The 18,389-nt window shown below is 44.7% G+C and overlaps 2 protein-coding genes across 2 annotated transcripts in view; one reads left to right on the forward strand and one right to left on the reverse strand.

The window, feature by feature from the left end:
• Positions 1-300: 300 nt before the first annotated feature.
• Positions 301-11,785, reverse strand: mcm4 (minichromosome maintenance complex component 4). Its single transcript, XM_088642475.1, has 17 exons — positions 11,647-11,785; positions 10,861-10,933; positions 9,443-9,604; positions 8,979-9,142; positions 8,783-8,884; positions 8,272-8,367; positions 8,072-8,167; positions 7,592-7,730; positions 7,159-7,379; positions 6,866-6,986; positions 6,181-6,440; positions 5,045-5,410; positions 3,991-4,118; positions 3,559-3,766; positions 2,904-3,132; positions 1,807-1,940; positions 301-1,066 (listed from the first exon to the last, which is right to left on the reverse strand). Exons 2-17 carry the CDS (start codon positions 10,925-10,927, stop codon positions 974-976), a joined length of 2,586 nt encoding a protein of 861 aa, XP_088498601.1. The 5' UTR covers positions 10,928-10,933; positions 11,647-11,785; the 3' UTR covers positions 301-973.
• A 667-nt stretch (positions 11,786-12,452) lies between these two features.
• The window catches only part of prkdc (protein kinase, DNA-activated, catalytic subunit), a 65,392-nt gene continuing 59,455 nt past the window's right edge, over positions 12,453-18,389 (forward strand). Inside the window, exons 1-9 of the mRNA XM_088642476.1 lie at positions 12,453-12,665; positions 13,087-13,163; positions 13,270-13,374; positions 13,855-13,929; positions 14,693-14,801; positions 15,657-15,769; positions 17,397-17,496; positions 17,959-18,014; positions 18,100-18,130. Coding sequence (XP_088498602.1) covers positions 12,512-12,665; positions 13,087-13,163; positions 13,270-13,374; positions 13,855-13,929; positions 14,693-14,801; positions 15,657-15,769; positions 17,397-17,496; positions 17,959-18,014; positions 18,100-18,130 — 820 coding nt within the window. The 5' untranslated portion in view covers positions 12,453-12,511. The remainder of the gene's footprint in view (positions 12,666-13,086; positions 13,164-13,269; positions 13,375-13,854; positions 13,930-14,692; positions 14,802-15,656; positions 15,770-17,396; positions 17,497-17,958; positions 18,015-18,099; positions 18,131-18,389) is intronic.

Here is an 18,389-nt window from a genome sequence, read left to right on the forward strand (position 1 = left end):
AAATGTGTGAACTAGCTGCTTAATAAATATCGAGCAAGGAGCTGCGTCAGCATGCGTTTATTCCATGCTGAAAAGAAAAGACACGGCGTTTCGGCTGTGGAGTCAGAAAAAGATTAAAAATGTTATGTTGCACATTAAGGGCGCCCCCTCGGCGGCCGCCTAGTTCACCTAAGAACTTGGCGAATTACTGTGTATGTTGACTGTATTGATTCGCAACATCTTTAAAATACTGGTTTTACCCCTCATGATAAATGAACAGTTCGATTTACATACGTGACAAACTAGTAGTAATAGCAGTAGAACCAAATCAATAAACAGTTTTATTGTACGGGGAGTATTCCTCAACACAAGCCACTATTGTACTCACAGATACATAAAAGCATGTAATGCAATTCATTTTGCACTTGGCGGATGTTCAGAATGAGTCTAATCACAGCAGAATTTATATTTGCTCACCTGTTTTCAGTATGAGAAGCCAAACTTTCTTAGGAAAAGTTTTATTTAATTTTATTTTAACCTATTATTCATTTTACAATACAGTAATTATTACATTAATAGAAGTGAAACACCAGAAAAGTAAAACACATTGAAGACAATAAGGAAAGAGCATTGTAATATAATAACATTTGGCCCCCTAATCACACTTTACAGAGGATGACTGGGCTTCAAGAAAGAAAACATTTTTTCCCCAAAAAGAGGGGGGGGGGGGGAGGAAAATGTGGATTTCAGCTATCCTGCAAACAAGAATTTTATTCCTTATGACAAATGCAAGTGAAATACAAAAAATGTATTTTATTTCCAACATCTTTCTTGCTGTATATTCACAACTGTGCCCAAGCTTGACATCAGAAGACAATCCGCAACGATTCTGAAACTTTTTGGAAAAACAAAATTGTGAAAAGTCAAAAGTTGTATTTGTAACTGGTTGGAAAAAGCAGTAAGCACTACTGCTGCGTGTGGCAAAACTAAACATTTAAAGCAGTCGGACAGTTTTTCCGGTGACAGTCAAGAAGTCCTCATCAGCCAAAGCACGAAGGGCTTCGTCAAACATATCTTTGGTAATGGCCTGCAAGAGAAATGAGAAGATTTTTATTGTCCCCTGAGGGAATTTTTTTTTTTTATGGACACCCAGCACTCCCTGTATATTTAAATAGAATGCAAAAAAAGAGAAGAAAAACATTGCACATTATTCTATTGCACATGTACAGCATAAAACATAATATGTAACATTTATAACACATCACAAAACATATTGCACTCGAGTGGGTTGGAAAGAGTCAAAATTGTGTTTATCCTTGACATTTGGATCTCAAACTCTGATGACCAAGTTTCTTCCAAATTGTGAAGCACTGCTGAAACCCACTCATCTTATGCATCTACATTTCCTTTTTTATAATCTGTTTTAACGTGATGTTGAATGGTTTGTTGTTTTATGCCTTTTACCTGCCTGCAAAGCAGACTTCCCATCTGGGGCAACAAAGGAAGTACTTTTCTTGAAGGACGAATAACCTTAGATCCCATTTGGTTTTGATTGCTTAAACAGACCCTCAAGCAGACGGGTAGAGGTTAAAATTGTCACACTGCCAAAGATTGTGCACTAGACATCACGCATCTCCTTGTCCTGAAAATCTGTCTCAGTGGCCCCCCGTTCCCCTTTTAGGTGTGAGCTCCCACTCTCTGGATGTTCCCTTATTTTGTTTCTTGCATTATCGAATAGTCTTATCTCAGAAAGCCTTAACGGAAGGGAAACAGTGTGCTGTGTGAATAATGAAGGCATGAGCAGTTCCAGCAGACAGAGTAACTCACAACATCAGACTGTCCACGGAGATCATCAAACAGCTGCTGGTATTTCATGGCTGGGGTCTTGCCCTTGGACTGGATGAGCTTCTTCAAAACCTGAGCAAGCTCCTCCTTGCGTTTCCGGGCTGTCGCACTCATCCCTTCCAGGGAAGAGCAAAAAGAAAAGTTAAGAGGTGCAACAAGCTTAAATTTCTCTTTACCAAGACGTGGACACGTTAAAGGATCGTTCCATGATATTTCTGTATACACTCATACCCTGAGCAGACTAACCTTCGCTAATGGGAACATAAAGAATTTGTACCTTGCAATCCGTTACAAGAACGGACTTTTCGCTCATCTGAACACCTGAGTTCGGAAGTGACCGACTTTGGCCGAGAGCCTTTTGCAGACATTTGAATTTGGCGCCACCGAACAGCTGTTTCTGCGCGGGCGCAAGGCATTATGGTTAAGGGTGCCGTGAGGCTGCAGCACTTTGTTTACCATTGCAATGAAAGCTTGTGCTCTCATTTTCAAAGTGTTTTTTCTGTTTGTTTTGTAGTTGTTGTTTATTATGGGCCCTAAAACATTTTATTTAATTCTGAGTAGGTTTTTTTATTTTCTTGTCAATTTCTTTAGCGTAATAGTTGACAACACTATGAACATCAATTGGATAACAGATTGGATAGCGATCTTATTATGAAAGAATGAAAAATGTAAATATCATTAATTATTTTACAACTATAGGTGGCATATTTGAGTAGAACTGCGTTGTTCACTGAGCTTGCTTTAATGGTCTGTATGGTATTATGCATTTAGGGTGGTTTTTGAGTGAATTTATCTTCAGTTTGGAATGGGGTAGAATTTTCCCCATAAGAAATAATGGAATTTTTATTTTTGATTTATGATCCCCCACCCTCCGAACAGATTTTCAGGAACTAATTAGGTTTGGAAACCGAGGTATGAATGAATTTAGTTTAGAGGGAAAAAAAATCAAACAAAAAGCAAGGCAAAAGAAAACACCTAAAAACTTAGCTTAACTACTGAATAAAAGAAAACAAATCAGAACCTGGCTTTTTCTTGCCCTGGTGTTTTATGAGTTCCTACCAATGGCCTTAAAACCGTACCTGTAGTCAGAATGGAGATGTCCACAAAGCCGGTCCTGGGGTCCGTGGCCGACTGCTTCAGAGCCTCACGGTGAAGCCTCTTGGCCTCCTCCACGTCGATGGTTTCCACGACCTCCGAGAAGCGCACCTTGGCGTGGGCTTCGGCCAGCCTGATCAGGGACTCCAGCTGGCGAGGGTAGGCCGAGACCATGCCCCTTCCGCTGCCTATCTTCCTCATGTCCACGTAGGCCTGCAAAAGAACACAGGTCTGCTTTCAACTGCGACGGACGGAGTCAAGAAAAAGGCATCGGAACTTGGAAACAAGAATTCGACTGGGCCTCCCAAGTTGCTCAACCGGCGAAGACGCTGGGTCATGTGTCTATAGCCGACTGCGACAAGCATTTCCCAGACAGCCGATTGGCCGAGTGTTGTTGGGGTCAGGAGAGGTGATTGTGGGACATACCTGTCCTCTAATCAGTGCTGTTCCTCTGGTTAAGGACTGGAGTGTCTGGGAGGTGTTAATTGACTGACTCAAAGGCAGTTGGGTAGGCAGACTTCTCCAACATTTCCTAATACTCTCCTGCATGCGGTCACAGGGATTTGACTAACACTCCAAATGCGGGTGGGTATAACAAAAATAGTTCTCAATGGTGGGGAAAAAAAACCTAAGATTTACCTCAATGAGGGCCTGGCTGGCTTCCTCGCTGAGCCGAGGGTTAATATACGTGCGCGCGTAGGCAATGTAGTCTTTCAACACTGCCATGTCCATGAACTCTTCCTCGATTTGCTCTTCGGTCTGGTAGTACAGCGACACCAAGTGGTGAGCCAGACGCCGGTCATAGGCATCGTCTTGGGGATCGAGCATCAGGAAGATGAGATCAAACCTGGGAAATGCATGCGCAATAGGGACAGGCTTCTGGTGAGTGCTGAACAGAGACGCAGCTGTTAATCTTGGTGGTTTTGATGTGCGTACAGATCAAAATGCTGAACACTGAAAAGTACAGTGCCGTGCTATAAAGATAATTAAGCCAAAAGGGCAGAACTTTTTTTTTTAGTAAGGACTTCAAATGGACAGTCGTCTCAGCAATAGGGAGGCTTTCGAACATACCTTGATAACAGTGTGTGTGGGAGCTGGATGTTCTCAATAGTGGTCTTTTTGGGATTCCACTGAGACTCTACTGGATTGGCTGCAGCAAGGACTGATGTCCGGGCATTCAGTTGACAAATAATCCCAGCCTAGCAGAACAAAAACACACCAGTTTAATATTTTCCTAAATACCGTAACTTCATGGATAGTTACAGCTCCCATCAAGTTGCATTTTCACAGGTAAATTAAGTGTCTTAGGCACCTTTTAAAACAGCTGCCACTAGGGTTAAAATCAAAGACCGTAACAAGAACAAAAACACGTGGATGTTTAGTGGGAAGGGTAATCTATACAGTAAAATCAACACCCAGGCTGTCTGGAAGAATATAATAGGCCATTATGAACAAGGTTCTAGAAAAGGCTGATCGGTCCTGAGGCTCCCCAGCTACTCTGAGGCAAGCCAGCAGCTGTAACACCCTGCAACTCACTGAAGCCCAGCAGGTGTGAGCCTGACCAGTACCTGGATGGGAGACGACCTGGGAAAAACTGAAGTTACTGCGAGAAGAAGAGTCAGTGGGACCAGTAGGGGGCGCTCACCTTGCAATCTGTGTGGTCCTAATGCCCCAGTACAGTGATAATACTGTAAAAAAGGATACACTTTCTTACAGTATTATGTATCACTTCTGTACAAGACTGCTGTTCTTTGGATGAAAACCAAGGTCCTGACTCTGTGATCATTAAAAATTCCAGGTTGTTTCTCGAAAAGAGTAGGGGTGTTACCCCGGTGTCCTGGCCAAATTTCCCATTGGCCCTCATCAATCATGACCTCCTAATAATCCCCATCTATGAACTGGCTTCATCGCTCTGTTCTCCTCCCCACTGAGAGCTGATGTGTAGTGAATGAATTGGTGCACTATGGCTGCTGTCACATCATCCAGGTGGGGCTGCACACTGGTGATGGTGGAGGGGATCCCCATTACCTGTAAAGCGCTTTGAGTGGAGGGTCCAGAAAAGCGCTATATAAGTGTGAGGAACAATCGCTCTCCATCAGAGAGGTGCACAGCTCGTGGCGGATACCTTGGCGATGGAGAGGGTCTGCTGCTCCATCACCTCGTGCAGCACCGAGCGCGTGTTGTCGCTCATCTTGTCGAACTCGTCGATGCAGCAGATGCCGTTGTCGCTCAGCACGAGGGCGCCGGTCTGCAGCACCAGCTGGCGGGTCTCGGGGTCCTTGGTGATGTAGGCCGTGAGCCCCACCGCGCTGGAGCCCTTGCCCGAGGTGTACTGCCCGCGGGGCACCAGGTTGAAGACGTACTGCAGCAGCTGGGACTTGCTGGTGCCGGGATCTCCGCACAGCAGGATGTTGACCTCCGCGCGGAAGTTTCCTCTCCCGGTGTGGCTGAAGTCCTTGCGGGTGCCTCCAAACAGCTGCAGGAGAATTCCCTGGAAACAGATGATAATAAATACTCCTTATACTTACGTAGTGCTTTTCCGGACACCCCCCTAAAGAGCTTTACCAAAGTGCACTCAGCACACACCAGCTATCAGTAGGGAGGAGAACAGAGTGATGACACCCATTCATAGATGGGGATTATTAGGAGGCCATGATTGGTAAAGCCCAGGGGGGAGTTTGCCCAGGACGCCGGGGTTAATGAAGGCTTAATAACACCCAAATAGAAGACACAATGGCTCAGCCCTGATGTCAGTGCTCTCCGTTGTTGGTTTTTCAAAGGCAACTTCACATACGTCTTCAAACAGTTCACTGCAATCCACCTGGACCTGTGCTGCTTTTGGCCTTGATTAAATTCCAGCCTATCCTATATAATTAAAGGCTGAGTACCATATTCTATTCACAGCGCACAGCCAACATCGTGGCCTCTGTTAAAAACAGTCAGGCTAGACGAACCGAAGGGCTTCCTTGTTCGTAACCCATTAGGTCTTACTGCCAGTTTTAGTGGCTGCCAAGCTTTAGTTGTTTAGAGTAGTTTGAATTCACGGGGACAGCACTGTGACAATGGCCCTCATTCTCTCTTTTACCAATTTGGAAAAGGAGTGAGGAAAAAAAAAACACCAAGCACAAAGGTTGGTCTGCAACCAGGTGGGACAGGAGTTAGCCGAGACCGGGGATGTCCCCAAGACCGCCGCTGGGTAACCACCGCTCTCAGAAAAGGCTTCTCGGGCCAGCCCCCTCTGCCCGCCAGCGGCGCACCCACCTTCTTGATGTCCTCGTGCTCGTAGATGCTGGGGGCCAGGGCGGAGGAGAGCCGCTCGTAGACGTCGGGCTTGGCCGCCAGCTCCTTCAGCGTCTGCACCCGCTCCTCGGTGAAGAGCTTCTGCTCCAGATCCTCGTCCAGCCCGTGCAGCCGCTTCTCGTCCGTCTTGCGGAAGTGGATGGCGTCGATGTGCGTCTTGTACACCGACTTCACGTTGCTCTGCCGCGGGTTCAGCCGCATGGGGACGGCCCTGTAAATGCCTGGGGAGGGCCGGCGCAGGGGGACCACAAGGTCACGGAACCGCAAGACGGGGGGGCACTTCTCTACGCAAAGGGTGGTGGGAGCGCAGAACATGCTGTTGAAGCTCATAACTTGGCCTCTTTCAGGAAACGGCTGGATGAAGCTCTTGGATCAATCAACAGCTAACTAGCAAATGGTCTCCTCTTCGTTGTAAATCACTCCTTAAGTTCTAATGGTTTTTACTTACAAAGCCACCAAAATAAACTCCTCATGGTTACAGACATTCTGCTTTTGCCATTCTCACAATAACAAACACCTTATAAATTTGCTTATATAAATGTGTATTTCTAAGAAGACAAATCAACAGTCTCTGGCATTCTGAAATAGGCTGACTAGTGAATCGAAGGGGTAAACGAATGAATCAACTCTAATGAGGCCCACCAACCTGTGATGTTCACTCTGTCTCCGGGCTGCACTTTGTCCACTAAGTCATTGTGAGCGTACAGCACAGTGGTGTGGGGCGTCTGTCCGGCCGGCATGTCCTCAGGGGACTCCTGCAGCTTGATCTGCAATCGGGGACACAAGGTTTTGGGGTTCTGGTTGAGGAGACAGCGTACGCCAACGAACACACTGCTCCCTAGAGCACCACGCCTCCGAGATTAAACAGGAACGGACGGGCTTGGTCACGACAGAACACGGGCACGTGACTAAGGACCTGGGCACGAAGGCACCTCTTACCATCTGCTTGTCCGAGAAGACGGAGCGATTGTGGATCAGCGCCAAGCTGTGCGTGGTGTTGCAGTTGCGGCACACGGCGGGCTCTGCGATGCGCCCGCGGTCCACCTCCACCCGCGTGCTGAAGGCGCACACCTGGCACCTGAAGAAAGCCTCCTGCATCTCGGGGATCAGCTGGGAGGTGCGGATCACCATACCGCTGATCGTGATCAGCTGGTCGATATCTAGAAGCAACACCGAAACCCTGTCAAAGCCACTGGAGAAGATGATCACATCCCACAGCGTTTTTTTTAAACGGACTCTGACAGAGCAATCGCTTCAGATGTGAAGAGACGTGCACAACTTGACGTTTTGTTAATACGGAATCATCAGGTTTTTCTTGAACGACATGCCGAGTTTACAACCGTAACTGTGCGCTGTGAAACGAGCCTCTTACCCTCTGGATTGAGACTCCTCATGTTCTTGGTTTTCTGAGCGTTGTAGGGCCGCACCTGAATCTGGTATTCCAAAATGGAGTCCGGGAAGCGCTCAAAGAAGGTCTCGTTCACAGCCATGTCAAAAGTAGGAATCACTTCCTGTGTCAAAAGGGTTAAACAATCTTGATCGATTCCAACCTTTTTTTTTTATAGTGCTGATCTCAAATCTCAATATTCCCTGTTTTAAACTGCTGATCTCCAAGGCAAACTGGCAAAACCTAGCACTGTTTTAGAAACATACGGATCTTAAAAGCAGGTAGCTAAATCCGTTCAAAAAACTCAAACAAAGGTCATCTTTTAAACCTGTGGCTACTGCAGAAGGTGAGCAAGAACTAGGAAATTTAATTCCGCCCAGAGACAATCATTCTGTTAGTGCAAGAAGAACAACAAGGGGTGTCCAAAGAGCACTGGGGGCTCCACGCGCAGGGGGAGGGGGTTACCTGTGGATAGCAGACCAGCTGCCTGTACAAGTCCGCATCAAAGGACTGCAGATGCGCACAGTTCACATTCAGCACCGGCTCTCCCACCACATTGATCTTTAAGGGGAAAGAAAAACACAAAGCGCACAAGCCATCAGGTTGCAGGGCATCCACAGCGGCCATCGAACGACGGCTCCTTCTCTTGTCCGTTCGGGTCTCACCTCTTCCAGTTTTTGCATGTAGAGGGGCTCATTTAAATCCAGGCCTGCATTTTCATCCTCTCGGGACGTCGGGTCAATGAAGCGCTGCAGGAACCTCTAAGAGCACAACAAAACACTTCCATCAAAACCGCGATCTGACACTTCGACGAAGCCGTTTTTTACAGAACAAAAAACTCCAAGACAGATCAACACAGGAAAAGTCACCAAAGATTTAGTGCATTGTTGCTCATTTAACACAGGGCCTATTTCATGATACTAGCACACCAGGTACCGAGAGGTACAGAGGGTGAGGATGTCTTCGAAAAAATGTGAAACATGAGTTTTCTGATGTTCATAATCAAAAATCAATCATTTTCTTCTTACAATTTAAAACAGTTCACCTACAGTAATTACAATAAAAACTGACTTTAACCATGTAATCTAAACATTAGATGTTTTGAAGTAAAATTGCCTATCTGGCAAAGACAGGAACTTAAGCACATTTTTATGAGCTTTTTAAATCTGCTCCTACCTTAAACTTCTCCTTGCATGTTGCTACGTTAACATCGGTGCCCCAGATCACCAGTTTCGGCCCGACCGACTGATCGCTGACCTCTGCATCCCCACCTGCCAGCTGGAAGAGAGAAGAGCCCCTGAGATCTCACGAGCGTCCCCCGCGCGGTGTTTCATCAGAGAGAGAGAGAGGGGAGCACCAGGCCGACACCCACCTGCTCCGAATGCAGATCCACCTGACGGGCCTTCCTGACAGAGCCCAGATCGGGGCGCTGCTTGGCAGGGGTCCCCCGGATTCCGCTGCGAGGGGTGCCCTCCACTCTGGAGCTGGGGGTGCCGTAGGTGAGGGGAGAGCTCATGTCAATCTCGCTGGGCGGGGCTGCAGGACACAGATCAAACTCACTGCAAAAGGCAACCTATTCACGCGTGGCTGAGCCGACTAAAGAAACCGAGCTGCACCACAGCGCGAGGGAGGGATCAAACAGGTGACCGTAAAGTGACTGAACCTGCTTCACCATCAGACCACACACAAAAAAGAAACGGAACGCAGGTGTCCCGAGTCTGTAAGCGGGCTGAAAATAAGGCATGCTGACTCGCATTAGGCTCCCTGCCCCCGAGAATCCCAAGAACAGCGGTGTTCTCCGAGAGGAACGAGGAGTATCCGCACGGTCAGGCATACCAGACTGTCGTGACCGCAGGGGGCTCGAGAAGAGTGGCGCGTTGTTCTCGGCCGGGCTGCCCATCTCCGTGGCCGGGGAGGAGGGCATGGCCAGCAGGTCCGACGAGGTCTCTTCGGTCCGCCGGCGCTGCGAGGGGGGGGACCGGGGGTCCCCGCTGCGAGCTGAGCACAGGAGAATCACTTCCTACAGCAGCTGGACTCTACAAGGCACACCTGCAGCTTCCCGCCCGGGACCAGGCCAGAATCACGCCACGCTTAGAGGGCAACTGCAGTCCCGGTTTCTCAGACCGCTTCTTAAATCTCACGAACAAAATCCCTTCGTACGACATTGCAAAAAAAAAAATAACAACTCCAAATTAAGTACAGGATTGTGAACTTTGTGAAGGTACTGTAAATGCTATGTTGTCGTGCCACGGGTGCAAGGTCACGCGTATTGTGATGTGGCCCTTCCTGCTCACTAGTCGCTGTAAGGACTAAAGTAATGTGTATGTATGAGTAAGTACAGGTTGTGTCGCAAACATTTCACCACAGAAACGTTCCAGCCTGATCTGCATGGGGAGTTGACAAGTAGGATTTGTCTGCAAAACTGTCTCAAAACCGAAAGCAATATTTCTATTGGATTAAAAGAGATGTACTCATAAGTCCGCTTGTTTACAATGTCATAAGGCCGCAACGCATCACCGAAAGCTTCGTTGCCTCGTTCTGAAATGCAATGACAGTTTTATGCACTGTGCATACCTGGAAATTTAGTCTATTTTGGAATGTAAATTGGAGGTTGCACATGTATGTTTTACTGTCATAGTGGCTTGAAATGCACTCATGAGTTGGGATAACCTTAAACGAGTCCCATTAAGCCAGTAAGGAGCAGATGAAGGTGTATTAAGAGACGAGCTGCAGTGACACAGCAGCCCTGCAGGACCAGGACTGCCCACTCCTGACTCCCAAGAACTCCAGAGAGAGCTGATGATGAAGCGATGAGGACAGCTCGGTTTAACAAACCCTCATGCATTTGATCCACCCCGAGACACTAAAAGGTAGAAGGTTATATACCTTGTATACAACTGTGAAGAAACTGAACACTACAGCCTGCCCGGCATGAGTGTGGAAGGTCGATGCCCAAGGTTTAGAAATGGCATTTTAGCAATGGTATACCTGCCCTGCAATTACCCCAAGGGCACAGATTTCACATGAGAAAACCACACAACGACAGCAAGGTCTGCAGTTCTTTTGTCTCTTTCACGGAATTAACGCATGGTATAAAAATAAGTGATTTACACGCTGCCACTGGAGGTCACTGCGGACCCGGCAAGATTGAATTCTAACTAAAGATTAAAATCAAACTAAAAAAGACTAATCCTTCAGCATGAAATAAAAGGAAAAGGCTACGCTTGAAACCCTCCCCCAGCCCAGTAACTCACGAGTCGGCGGATTGCTGCCTCGTCCGCGCTTGCCTCGGCGACTCGGGGTGGACGCTGGCGATGACATCTTTAACTACCAGCAGAAAAAGGAAACAAGCACACGACTTCGTTGAACTGTAAGATCTCAACAGATCCTGCATCGCCAAGCGAGCACCACACAATATGTACACGGCAATCCGGTTCCCCCCGAGAGCAAAATCATCAATCCTTAAAGCGTTTACATAAATACAATTAGGTACTTTCCCCTTTTAATTAAAAAAAATCAAGAAAAAATAATAAAGTTCAAATTATACTTAACATTACATTAAAAGTTCAAAAAGGTTTAATTTTTTTAATTATAACTTTCACAAAACCACATGCATTCTGTCATTTCACAGTGTTTCAAAACCACAAAGCAGAACCAAGATGGTTTTACCTAAAATTATATCCTGAGCTACCGATTGCGAATTCTGGTAAGCAATCGCTTCAGACTCCTGTAATCAGGGTCTTGCCAACTATATAAATTATATCAAGCAGACACTAAAAGCATTTTTCCGTGCTCCGCTTGACCAACTTCTCCGGCAGCATTGGCCCTGAACCAGACTGATTCTGCAACAAAAGTCAGTCCCACATGGACTCCGACTTAAACTTTCGCATTCTCCTAATGTAAAGTAATATAAAGCCAGTATACTTCTAACTAATATCAATACCTACACTAAGAAAGTACGGCGTAATAACCCAAACAATCCTTATGTTGCTTCTCTTTTAATCCAGAAAACAAGATATAGCTAAAAATAAAAGTCTCACCTTTCTCAGTACAACCTTGCCTTCTGCAAAACCCAAAGCATCAGAGTTGGCGCGAAACCCCCCAGCTGACAGGATTTCGCGCGGTTTTTACACCAATAGCACTGCACCACCAAGGTCAGGGTCTCTGCATGTTTTTTGCGGGGCGGGGGGGGGGTACGATGTTTCCGACTGCGTGGCGTTTAATTGTTTTAAAATATAACATAAAAATTAATATATGTATAAATATTAATACTTTATTAACACAAAATCGAAAATACTTATAAATACTTAGTGCTTAAAAATATCAAAAGTCTCAGATAAATAAAACAGTTCTAAATAAGCACCCCTACTCCTGGCTTTAGCGTGCAAAAGGGCCATTCCGCGGCAAAAATGGAATATACCATTAGCATTATTTTATTGGCGTCTATGAAATATAAAATATATTTTTCATTAACAGATAATGTCTTGAAATAGAAAGTTTTACTAAAAACAAATTATGATTGTATCTTTTTAAACGTTACGACTTTTAGTTATGTAGATCAGTGCACCCCCATTTTTCCATTGTTTTGGTTTCTTGGTAACTGCTAACACCAAAGATTGAACCAATAATTCGGAGGGGGGGGTTAAGACACAACTTAATAGTTTTATTTATGGAACTGGGTCTTAAGAATTCACGGGACATTTATTATAAGAAATTAAAAAATATTGTGAAGGGACTCGACACTTTTACTAAGGTATGTCAGAAACTTTCGTGTGAAAGTACTCGAATTCCCTTCATGAGAGTTGGTCCATTCCCGGAAGTGTATCCGCACACGTGATTGGATTACGCCGTTGACGGCAGTTGCGCTCCTGCAGCTTCTGCAGGTGGGCTTATTCAGTCGTAGGCATGGCTGGTAGCGGCGGCGGGATTCAGGGCTATCTGCAGAAACTGCACTCGCTTTGCGGTGCAGGAGAAACAAAGCAAACTGCCCTTGAGTGCCACAGCGTAATTGGTGATCTGGGGCAGGAGTGCCTGGTTGTAAGAAATGAAAACGAACTGGGTGGGTATTAAATGAACAAAAGTCACGTCCTATTTTCACGACCTTAATATTGAATAAAGTTTAACTGTCTATAATAGTGTGCCTTATTTAACATAAATAGATTATCGAGCTGCAGCAAAGGTTTTGTGGGGACCAATCCACTATTGTATATGAAGAGTAGGAAGGGATTCTCGCCTCTGAACTATAATGGCCTCAGGGGCTCTAATAATAACGACAGGAAGCCATCAGTGATGCGCAAAAATGTCGTAGATTTTATGTTTTATGTCAGCAATTACCCCTTATGCTATTAATCTAGTGATGTCTTGCGCTGCTACATACATTGCGATGCATTTAAATTAAACTTCAGGTTCTACACCTTCAACAACTGAGGAATGAACTTACACGTTTCAAGAAAAAAAAAATCATTTTTTCTCCTCCAAAGTTTTACGGACATCATTGCTGTTTTCTAAAGAAGACGGGTTGTTGAGTTTTCTTCGGAAATCCCTCAGCAGCGAAGATGTAAGTTACTCAATTTCCCCACGCACCGGTTATACAGATGTTCACTGATTGCAAGATTGTGCTCAATGAGGGTTTACTGTTGGACAAATACCTTTGCTTTTCCCAGTTTCGCGACGTGAGAGAGGAGGTTTTGAAACTTCTGTCCACGTTCCTCCAGAGGATCACACAGAGTGTCAAAGGGTGGGAGAAGAACTATGCCGTGGATATCAAGGTGGTATAAGCTGGCAAAAAATTTTCTTTACCCACATGTATCTTAAACATCTATAAAGACATGTAAATGTGAGCATGGCACCTCAAAAGCAGAAGAATATGTCTTTGATGAAGTGGAAAAAGACTGCTTTGGCTTACTGTGTTTAGAAGCATTGTATTATTTGCACTGCATGCAGTTCCTGGGATGATGCAGGAGACGTTCAGCTGTAGAGTAGAGCTCTCCATTCCTTCTGCTCGAGAGCCCAATCCAATGTGTTTCACACTAGCTTTGAGCTCACAGCTACCGGAAACTTGTTTCTTAAATGTCTGTTTTATCAAGTAGTGAGCCATTCATCCACTCTTTAATATCTGAAAGTTATTATTGTTGTAAATATGGAGTTGTGTTCAATCTGATCTAATTTGACAAACTTTCAACTGCTTCTGCTGTTCATACAGTGGAATAAATGTCTTACTGTATTTCTGTTTGTCCCTGATTTACCAGGAAACCTGTCTTGTTGTGTACACTAAGGACAAGGCTGCAAAATGCAGAGTTCCAGCTTTGAGTCTTCTGATACAGGTAGACATATTTCTGGAACAAGAGTGAAACACTGTAAAGTATAACTAATACAATTTTTTAAAATATATTTCTTAAAAAACATTTATAGACGATGCATTCCTTCTAATCTTTCTGGGCTTATGATTCAAAATTCAAACAAATACACGCTCTCTGTAGCAGCAAAGTTTGGTGGTCTTGAGGAACCAGAGAGAAACTTCCAACACCCTCCGCAGTGCCAATAATCCCCAGATCTCAATTTTATTAGGAGTTGGTGGACCCATTGAATATGTGCAGTTCAGTCTCACACACCACCCTTAGCGCAGCCTCAAGTGCAGGAGATCCTGCTGGAAGCCCTGGGTAAAAATGTCAGCACCTTGAGGATCACGTAGCATGTCGTACTGGACGCCTAGAAGCCTTTTCAACTGGCTGTCTGAAGACCATGATCAGCATTAAGAAGTGGAAAAGGTGTGTAGAAGGGTCTAGTTTTCATTGCAGACGTACCATCAAACACAGCCCAACCCAGTGGTCAGCTGGTATGTTTCAAGACAAGTTCCTTGGGCCCAAGTAGTTTAAAAGCACATGAGAGCCCACAAGAGGGATAGAACTCTTTATAAAAGTTTCCATTTTTTTTGGTGTGGAAAAGAGATGCACTGAAATTTAGTGTATCGCCGACATGTTTCAGGGTTACAGTTTAATAGTTCCCAAAGGCAGCTTATAAGTTTTTCTTTGGAAAAACTTTGTGCTTTGTAGTTACAGAGGCCTGTGTGTTTCTTGTTTTGTGTAGTTGCTTCATGGTACCAAGAGCTCCGGCGTGGCTCAAGACTTCAGAGTTGGAGACATGTTCAATAAATTCTATGGAGAGCTCTCTCAGAAGAGTCGCATACCAGACACAGGTGGGTCAGAGAGCCCATCTACCCTTTCAGCACTGTACATGACATTCTTTAGATGTGTGGATTTCTGGAAAATAACTGACGCATACGGTGGAAGATGATCTCAAAATAGTAGCAGACTGAGACATGAGTTTTTGTGAAGTCGTTTCTTCCTTACAAGATGATGTTTAAATAAAAATTAAGTAATTAGTGGTTAGTGGGGACCATTGTGACGCATTTTGAATTATAGGTACATTGTGTGCAATCTGTCGTGTAGCCTGCAGGGTGTTTGCTTTTTTTAAAAAATGCATAAGGATGCAACAGCGCTCGTGGGGTTCAAACTTAGGAAGGACTCTCCCTTAAAAAAAAAAAATGATGATGATATAAATGAGCAAGACCCCATCCTAACCCAGTCAGAAAGCACCACAATCAGAAAGGAACCCCTTTTCCTACTTGGAAGGGGGGTATCGCCTATCTTTGACCATGTGGGTGTCCTTAGCTCTCCCATGTAGTGCATTTGACAGTCCTTGTTCGGTGAGCCATGAGGCAAACTTCTGATTAAGCCACATTGTCCATCCATCCTGTACAGTTTACAGTACAGAGTCATAGGGGAGTCAAATCATAGGGCACACCAGAGCTGATTAACCTGCCCGTAGGTCTTTGGACTGCAAGAGGAAACTGGAGCACCTGGAGGAAACGCACACAAACATGGGGAGAACATACAAACTCCACACAGACAGCACCCTGGGTCCGGAATTGAACTCAGGACCCCAGCACTGCAAGGCAGCAATGCTAACCACTGCATCGCTGTGCCACCCAAGCCACGTTGTGAAAATATTAATTTATTTTTTATTTGTCTTCTGCATGCCTTCACTGCAGTGCTGGGAAACATCTATGAGCTTCTGGGAGTGCTGGCAGAGGTCCAGCCCAGTGACATGACTGATAACTCGGAGAAGCTGTATCGCGCCTATCTGGGAGAGCTCAAATCCCAGGTAGGATGACTCTAGTTCAGTGACAGCTCTTCTGTTTCAGTTTGATTTTTCAGTTATATATACACAACATACCGAAACACTAAGGAAAAACTCACCAACATAATTCTTTGCAGAAACATGAAACCTTATTTGATAAACTGCTGTTTGAATTAATTCCAGAAAAAAAATGCAATTGCAGTGTGTGAAGTTTCTGATGTAGCAAGCTAGCAGAAACCTCAAAACTGAACTCCCCTCCTTCACTGGGGTGGCACAGTGAAGGCAAAAATCCCCCTCTGTGGTGATTCTAAATCTAAAATAAAGTTTATTTTATTGTAATTCTAAGTGTAAGCAATTATAATTAATATTAATTATACTGACTTATTCTGGCATTGGAAGGTGAATTTCTAGTTTCTAAAAAGACATTCCCCTACTGACCAGCGGGGGGCGCCCACCCTGCAGTCTGTGTGGGTCCTAATGCCCCGGTATGGTGGTGGAGACGCTATATTGTTTTGGGCACCATCTTTTGGATGAGACATTAAACCGAGGTCCTGACTCTCAGTGGTCATTAAAGATCCCTGGGCATTTCTCGATAAGAGTTATTCCGGTGTCCGGGCCAAATTTCCCCCCTCGGCCTTTACCGTGGCCTCCAAATTGTCCCCATTTATGATTGGCTTGCACCTGCCCTGCGATGGACTGGCGCCCTCTCCAGGGTGTACCCTGCCTTGCGCTCGTTGCTTGCCAGGTAGGCTCCGGCTTCCTGTGACGCTGTATGGTATAAAGTGGTTTGGCAAATGACATGACATTCCCCTACCTTGTTTTACAGTGTTAGTCAACATACAAAGGTGTGCAATGAACTTATTATAATAATAATAATAATTGCTTACACTTATATAGCGCTTTTCTGGACACTCCACTCAAAGCGCTTTACAGGTAATGGGGACTCCCCTCCACCACCACCAATGTGCAGCATCCACCTGGATGATGCAACGGCAGCCATAGTGCGCCAGAACGCTCACCACACATCAGCTATCAGCGGGGAGGAGAGCAGAGTAATGTAGCCAATTCATAGAGGGGGATTATTAGGAGGCCATGATTGGTAAGGGCCAATGGGAAATTTGGCCAGGACACCGGGGTTACACCCCTACTCTTTTCGAGAAGTGCCCTGGGATTTTTTATGACCACAGAGAGTCAGGACCTCGGTTTTACGTCTCATCCGAAGGACGGCGCCTGTTTACAGTACAGTGTCCCCTTCACTATACTGCGGCATTAGGACCCACATGGACTGCAGGGTGAGCGCCCCCTGCTGGCCCCACTAACACCTCTTCCAGCAGCAACCTTAGTTTTTCCCAGGTACTGACCAGGCTCACACCTGCTGAGCTTCAGTGGGTTGCCAGTTGTGAGTGGCAGGGTGATGTGGCTACTTATTATGGCTACTTATTAACTGTATTATAGTGGTACGGCTTGAAAGCTAACTCTGGGGCTGAGGAAGAGCTCAGGAATAAGTGCTGTCGTGGCTAATGTTTCTAAGACAATACAAAGACCTAAGAAAATGGTGCTGTCTGAGATATTCTAAAAAATGCTGCATGTCTTGCTTTAATGGGAATAGAAGAGTATATTTTTAGATCTATTCCTAAACTTTATTTTTTAGATGACTTCCACTACAAGAGAACCGAAACTGCCTTTGGTTGCTGGATGTTTAAAGGGGCTGACTGCGCTTCTGGTAAACTTTACTAAATCGATGTCTGAAGGTTTGTATTCTTAAATGTGTTTTAATCGCCAACTTACAGTGCTCCCCAGATGTATTGGGACAGTAAAGTCCAGGCTTATTTTTGCTTTACAGTCAAAGATGATCTTTGATTGTCTTTGTGATCATGAGATTAATACGATTAATATATATTCTGTCTTTGGGTAATTATTTGCACACATTTGCTCACATTAGAACAAAAACATACTTTAGAATCAACCCAGTGACTCCACGTGAGCATAGATATCCACATTTAATATATTTTGCAGACAGAAACTTCTTGCGTCACAGAACTGTTCATGTTGATGGGCAAATAGAAATTATAATTGGATGACTATGAAACAAAAACAACAGTAGTGTAAAATGTACAAACACTGTATGTATTCTAAATAATTAGCCTTTTCATTGTACGTTTTTCATTGCTTTTAATGAATTAATCACGATTGTAATGTTTTAATTTGTGTAGATCCAAAAACCTCGAAGGAAATATTTGATTATGCCCTGAAGTCTATCAGTCCACAGGTACGCATCTGTTTGTTGTAGTGGTTTACTAATCTTACAATGTATCTAAATATACTAACACCTCTTTCTTTTTATTTTTAAACAGACTGAATTTAAGAGATACGCTGTTCTGTTTGGTAAGATTCTGTTGTATGTTTTGAATAAATTGAATTAATGCTCCCTCTTGTAGCTGGTCTGCAGGTAAATGTCTGTTTTAATATTACAGTACACGGTGAAACATACTGAGCCTCAAGCAAATCTTTTGTGCCATATAGTGCTTCATGCCAAATTACAGCATTTTGCAGAGAACACAACTAAATTACTGTGAAAATGTTAACATAGTACAATATTTTAAATACATGTGTGGCGGATTACAATCCGTCGTTGCCTCACAAC

The sequence above is a fragment of the Lepisosteus platostomus genome, chromosome 8, assembly GCF_059453375.1.
Source record: "Lepisosteus platostomus isolate fLepPlt1 chromosome 8, fLepPlt1.hap1, whole genome shotgun sequence".
Taxonomy (NCBI): Eukaryota; Metazoa; Chordata; class Actinopteri; order Semionotiformes; family Lepisosteidae; genus Lepisosteus; species Lepisosteus platostomus.

Bases quoted from the DNA above. Each gene is read 5' to 3' on its own strand.
- mcm4 (XM_088642475.1), bottom strand. From the start codon at position 10,927: ATGTCATCGCCAGCGTCCACCCCGAGTCGCCGAGGCAAGCGCGGACGA. The intron at 8,885-8,978 runs GTGGGTGTCGGC...TCTCTCTTCCAG, and splicing joins TGGATCTGCATTCGGAGCAG to CTGGCAGGTGGGGATGCAGA. The intron at 4,119-5,044 runs GTATCCGCCACG...TTGTTCTGCTAG, and splicing joins AGACCCTCTCCATCGCCAAG to GCTGGGATTATTTGTCAACT.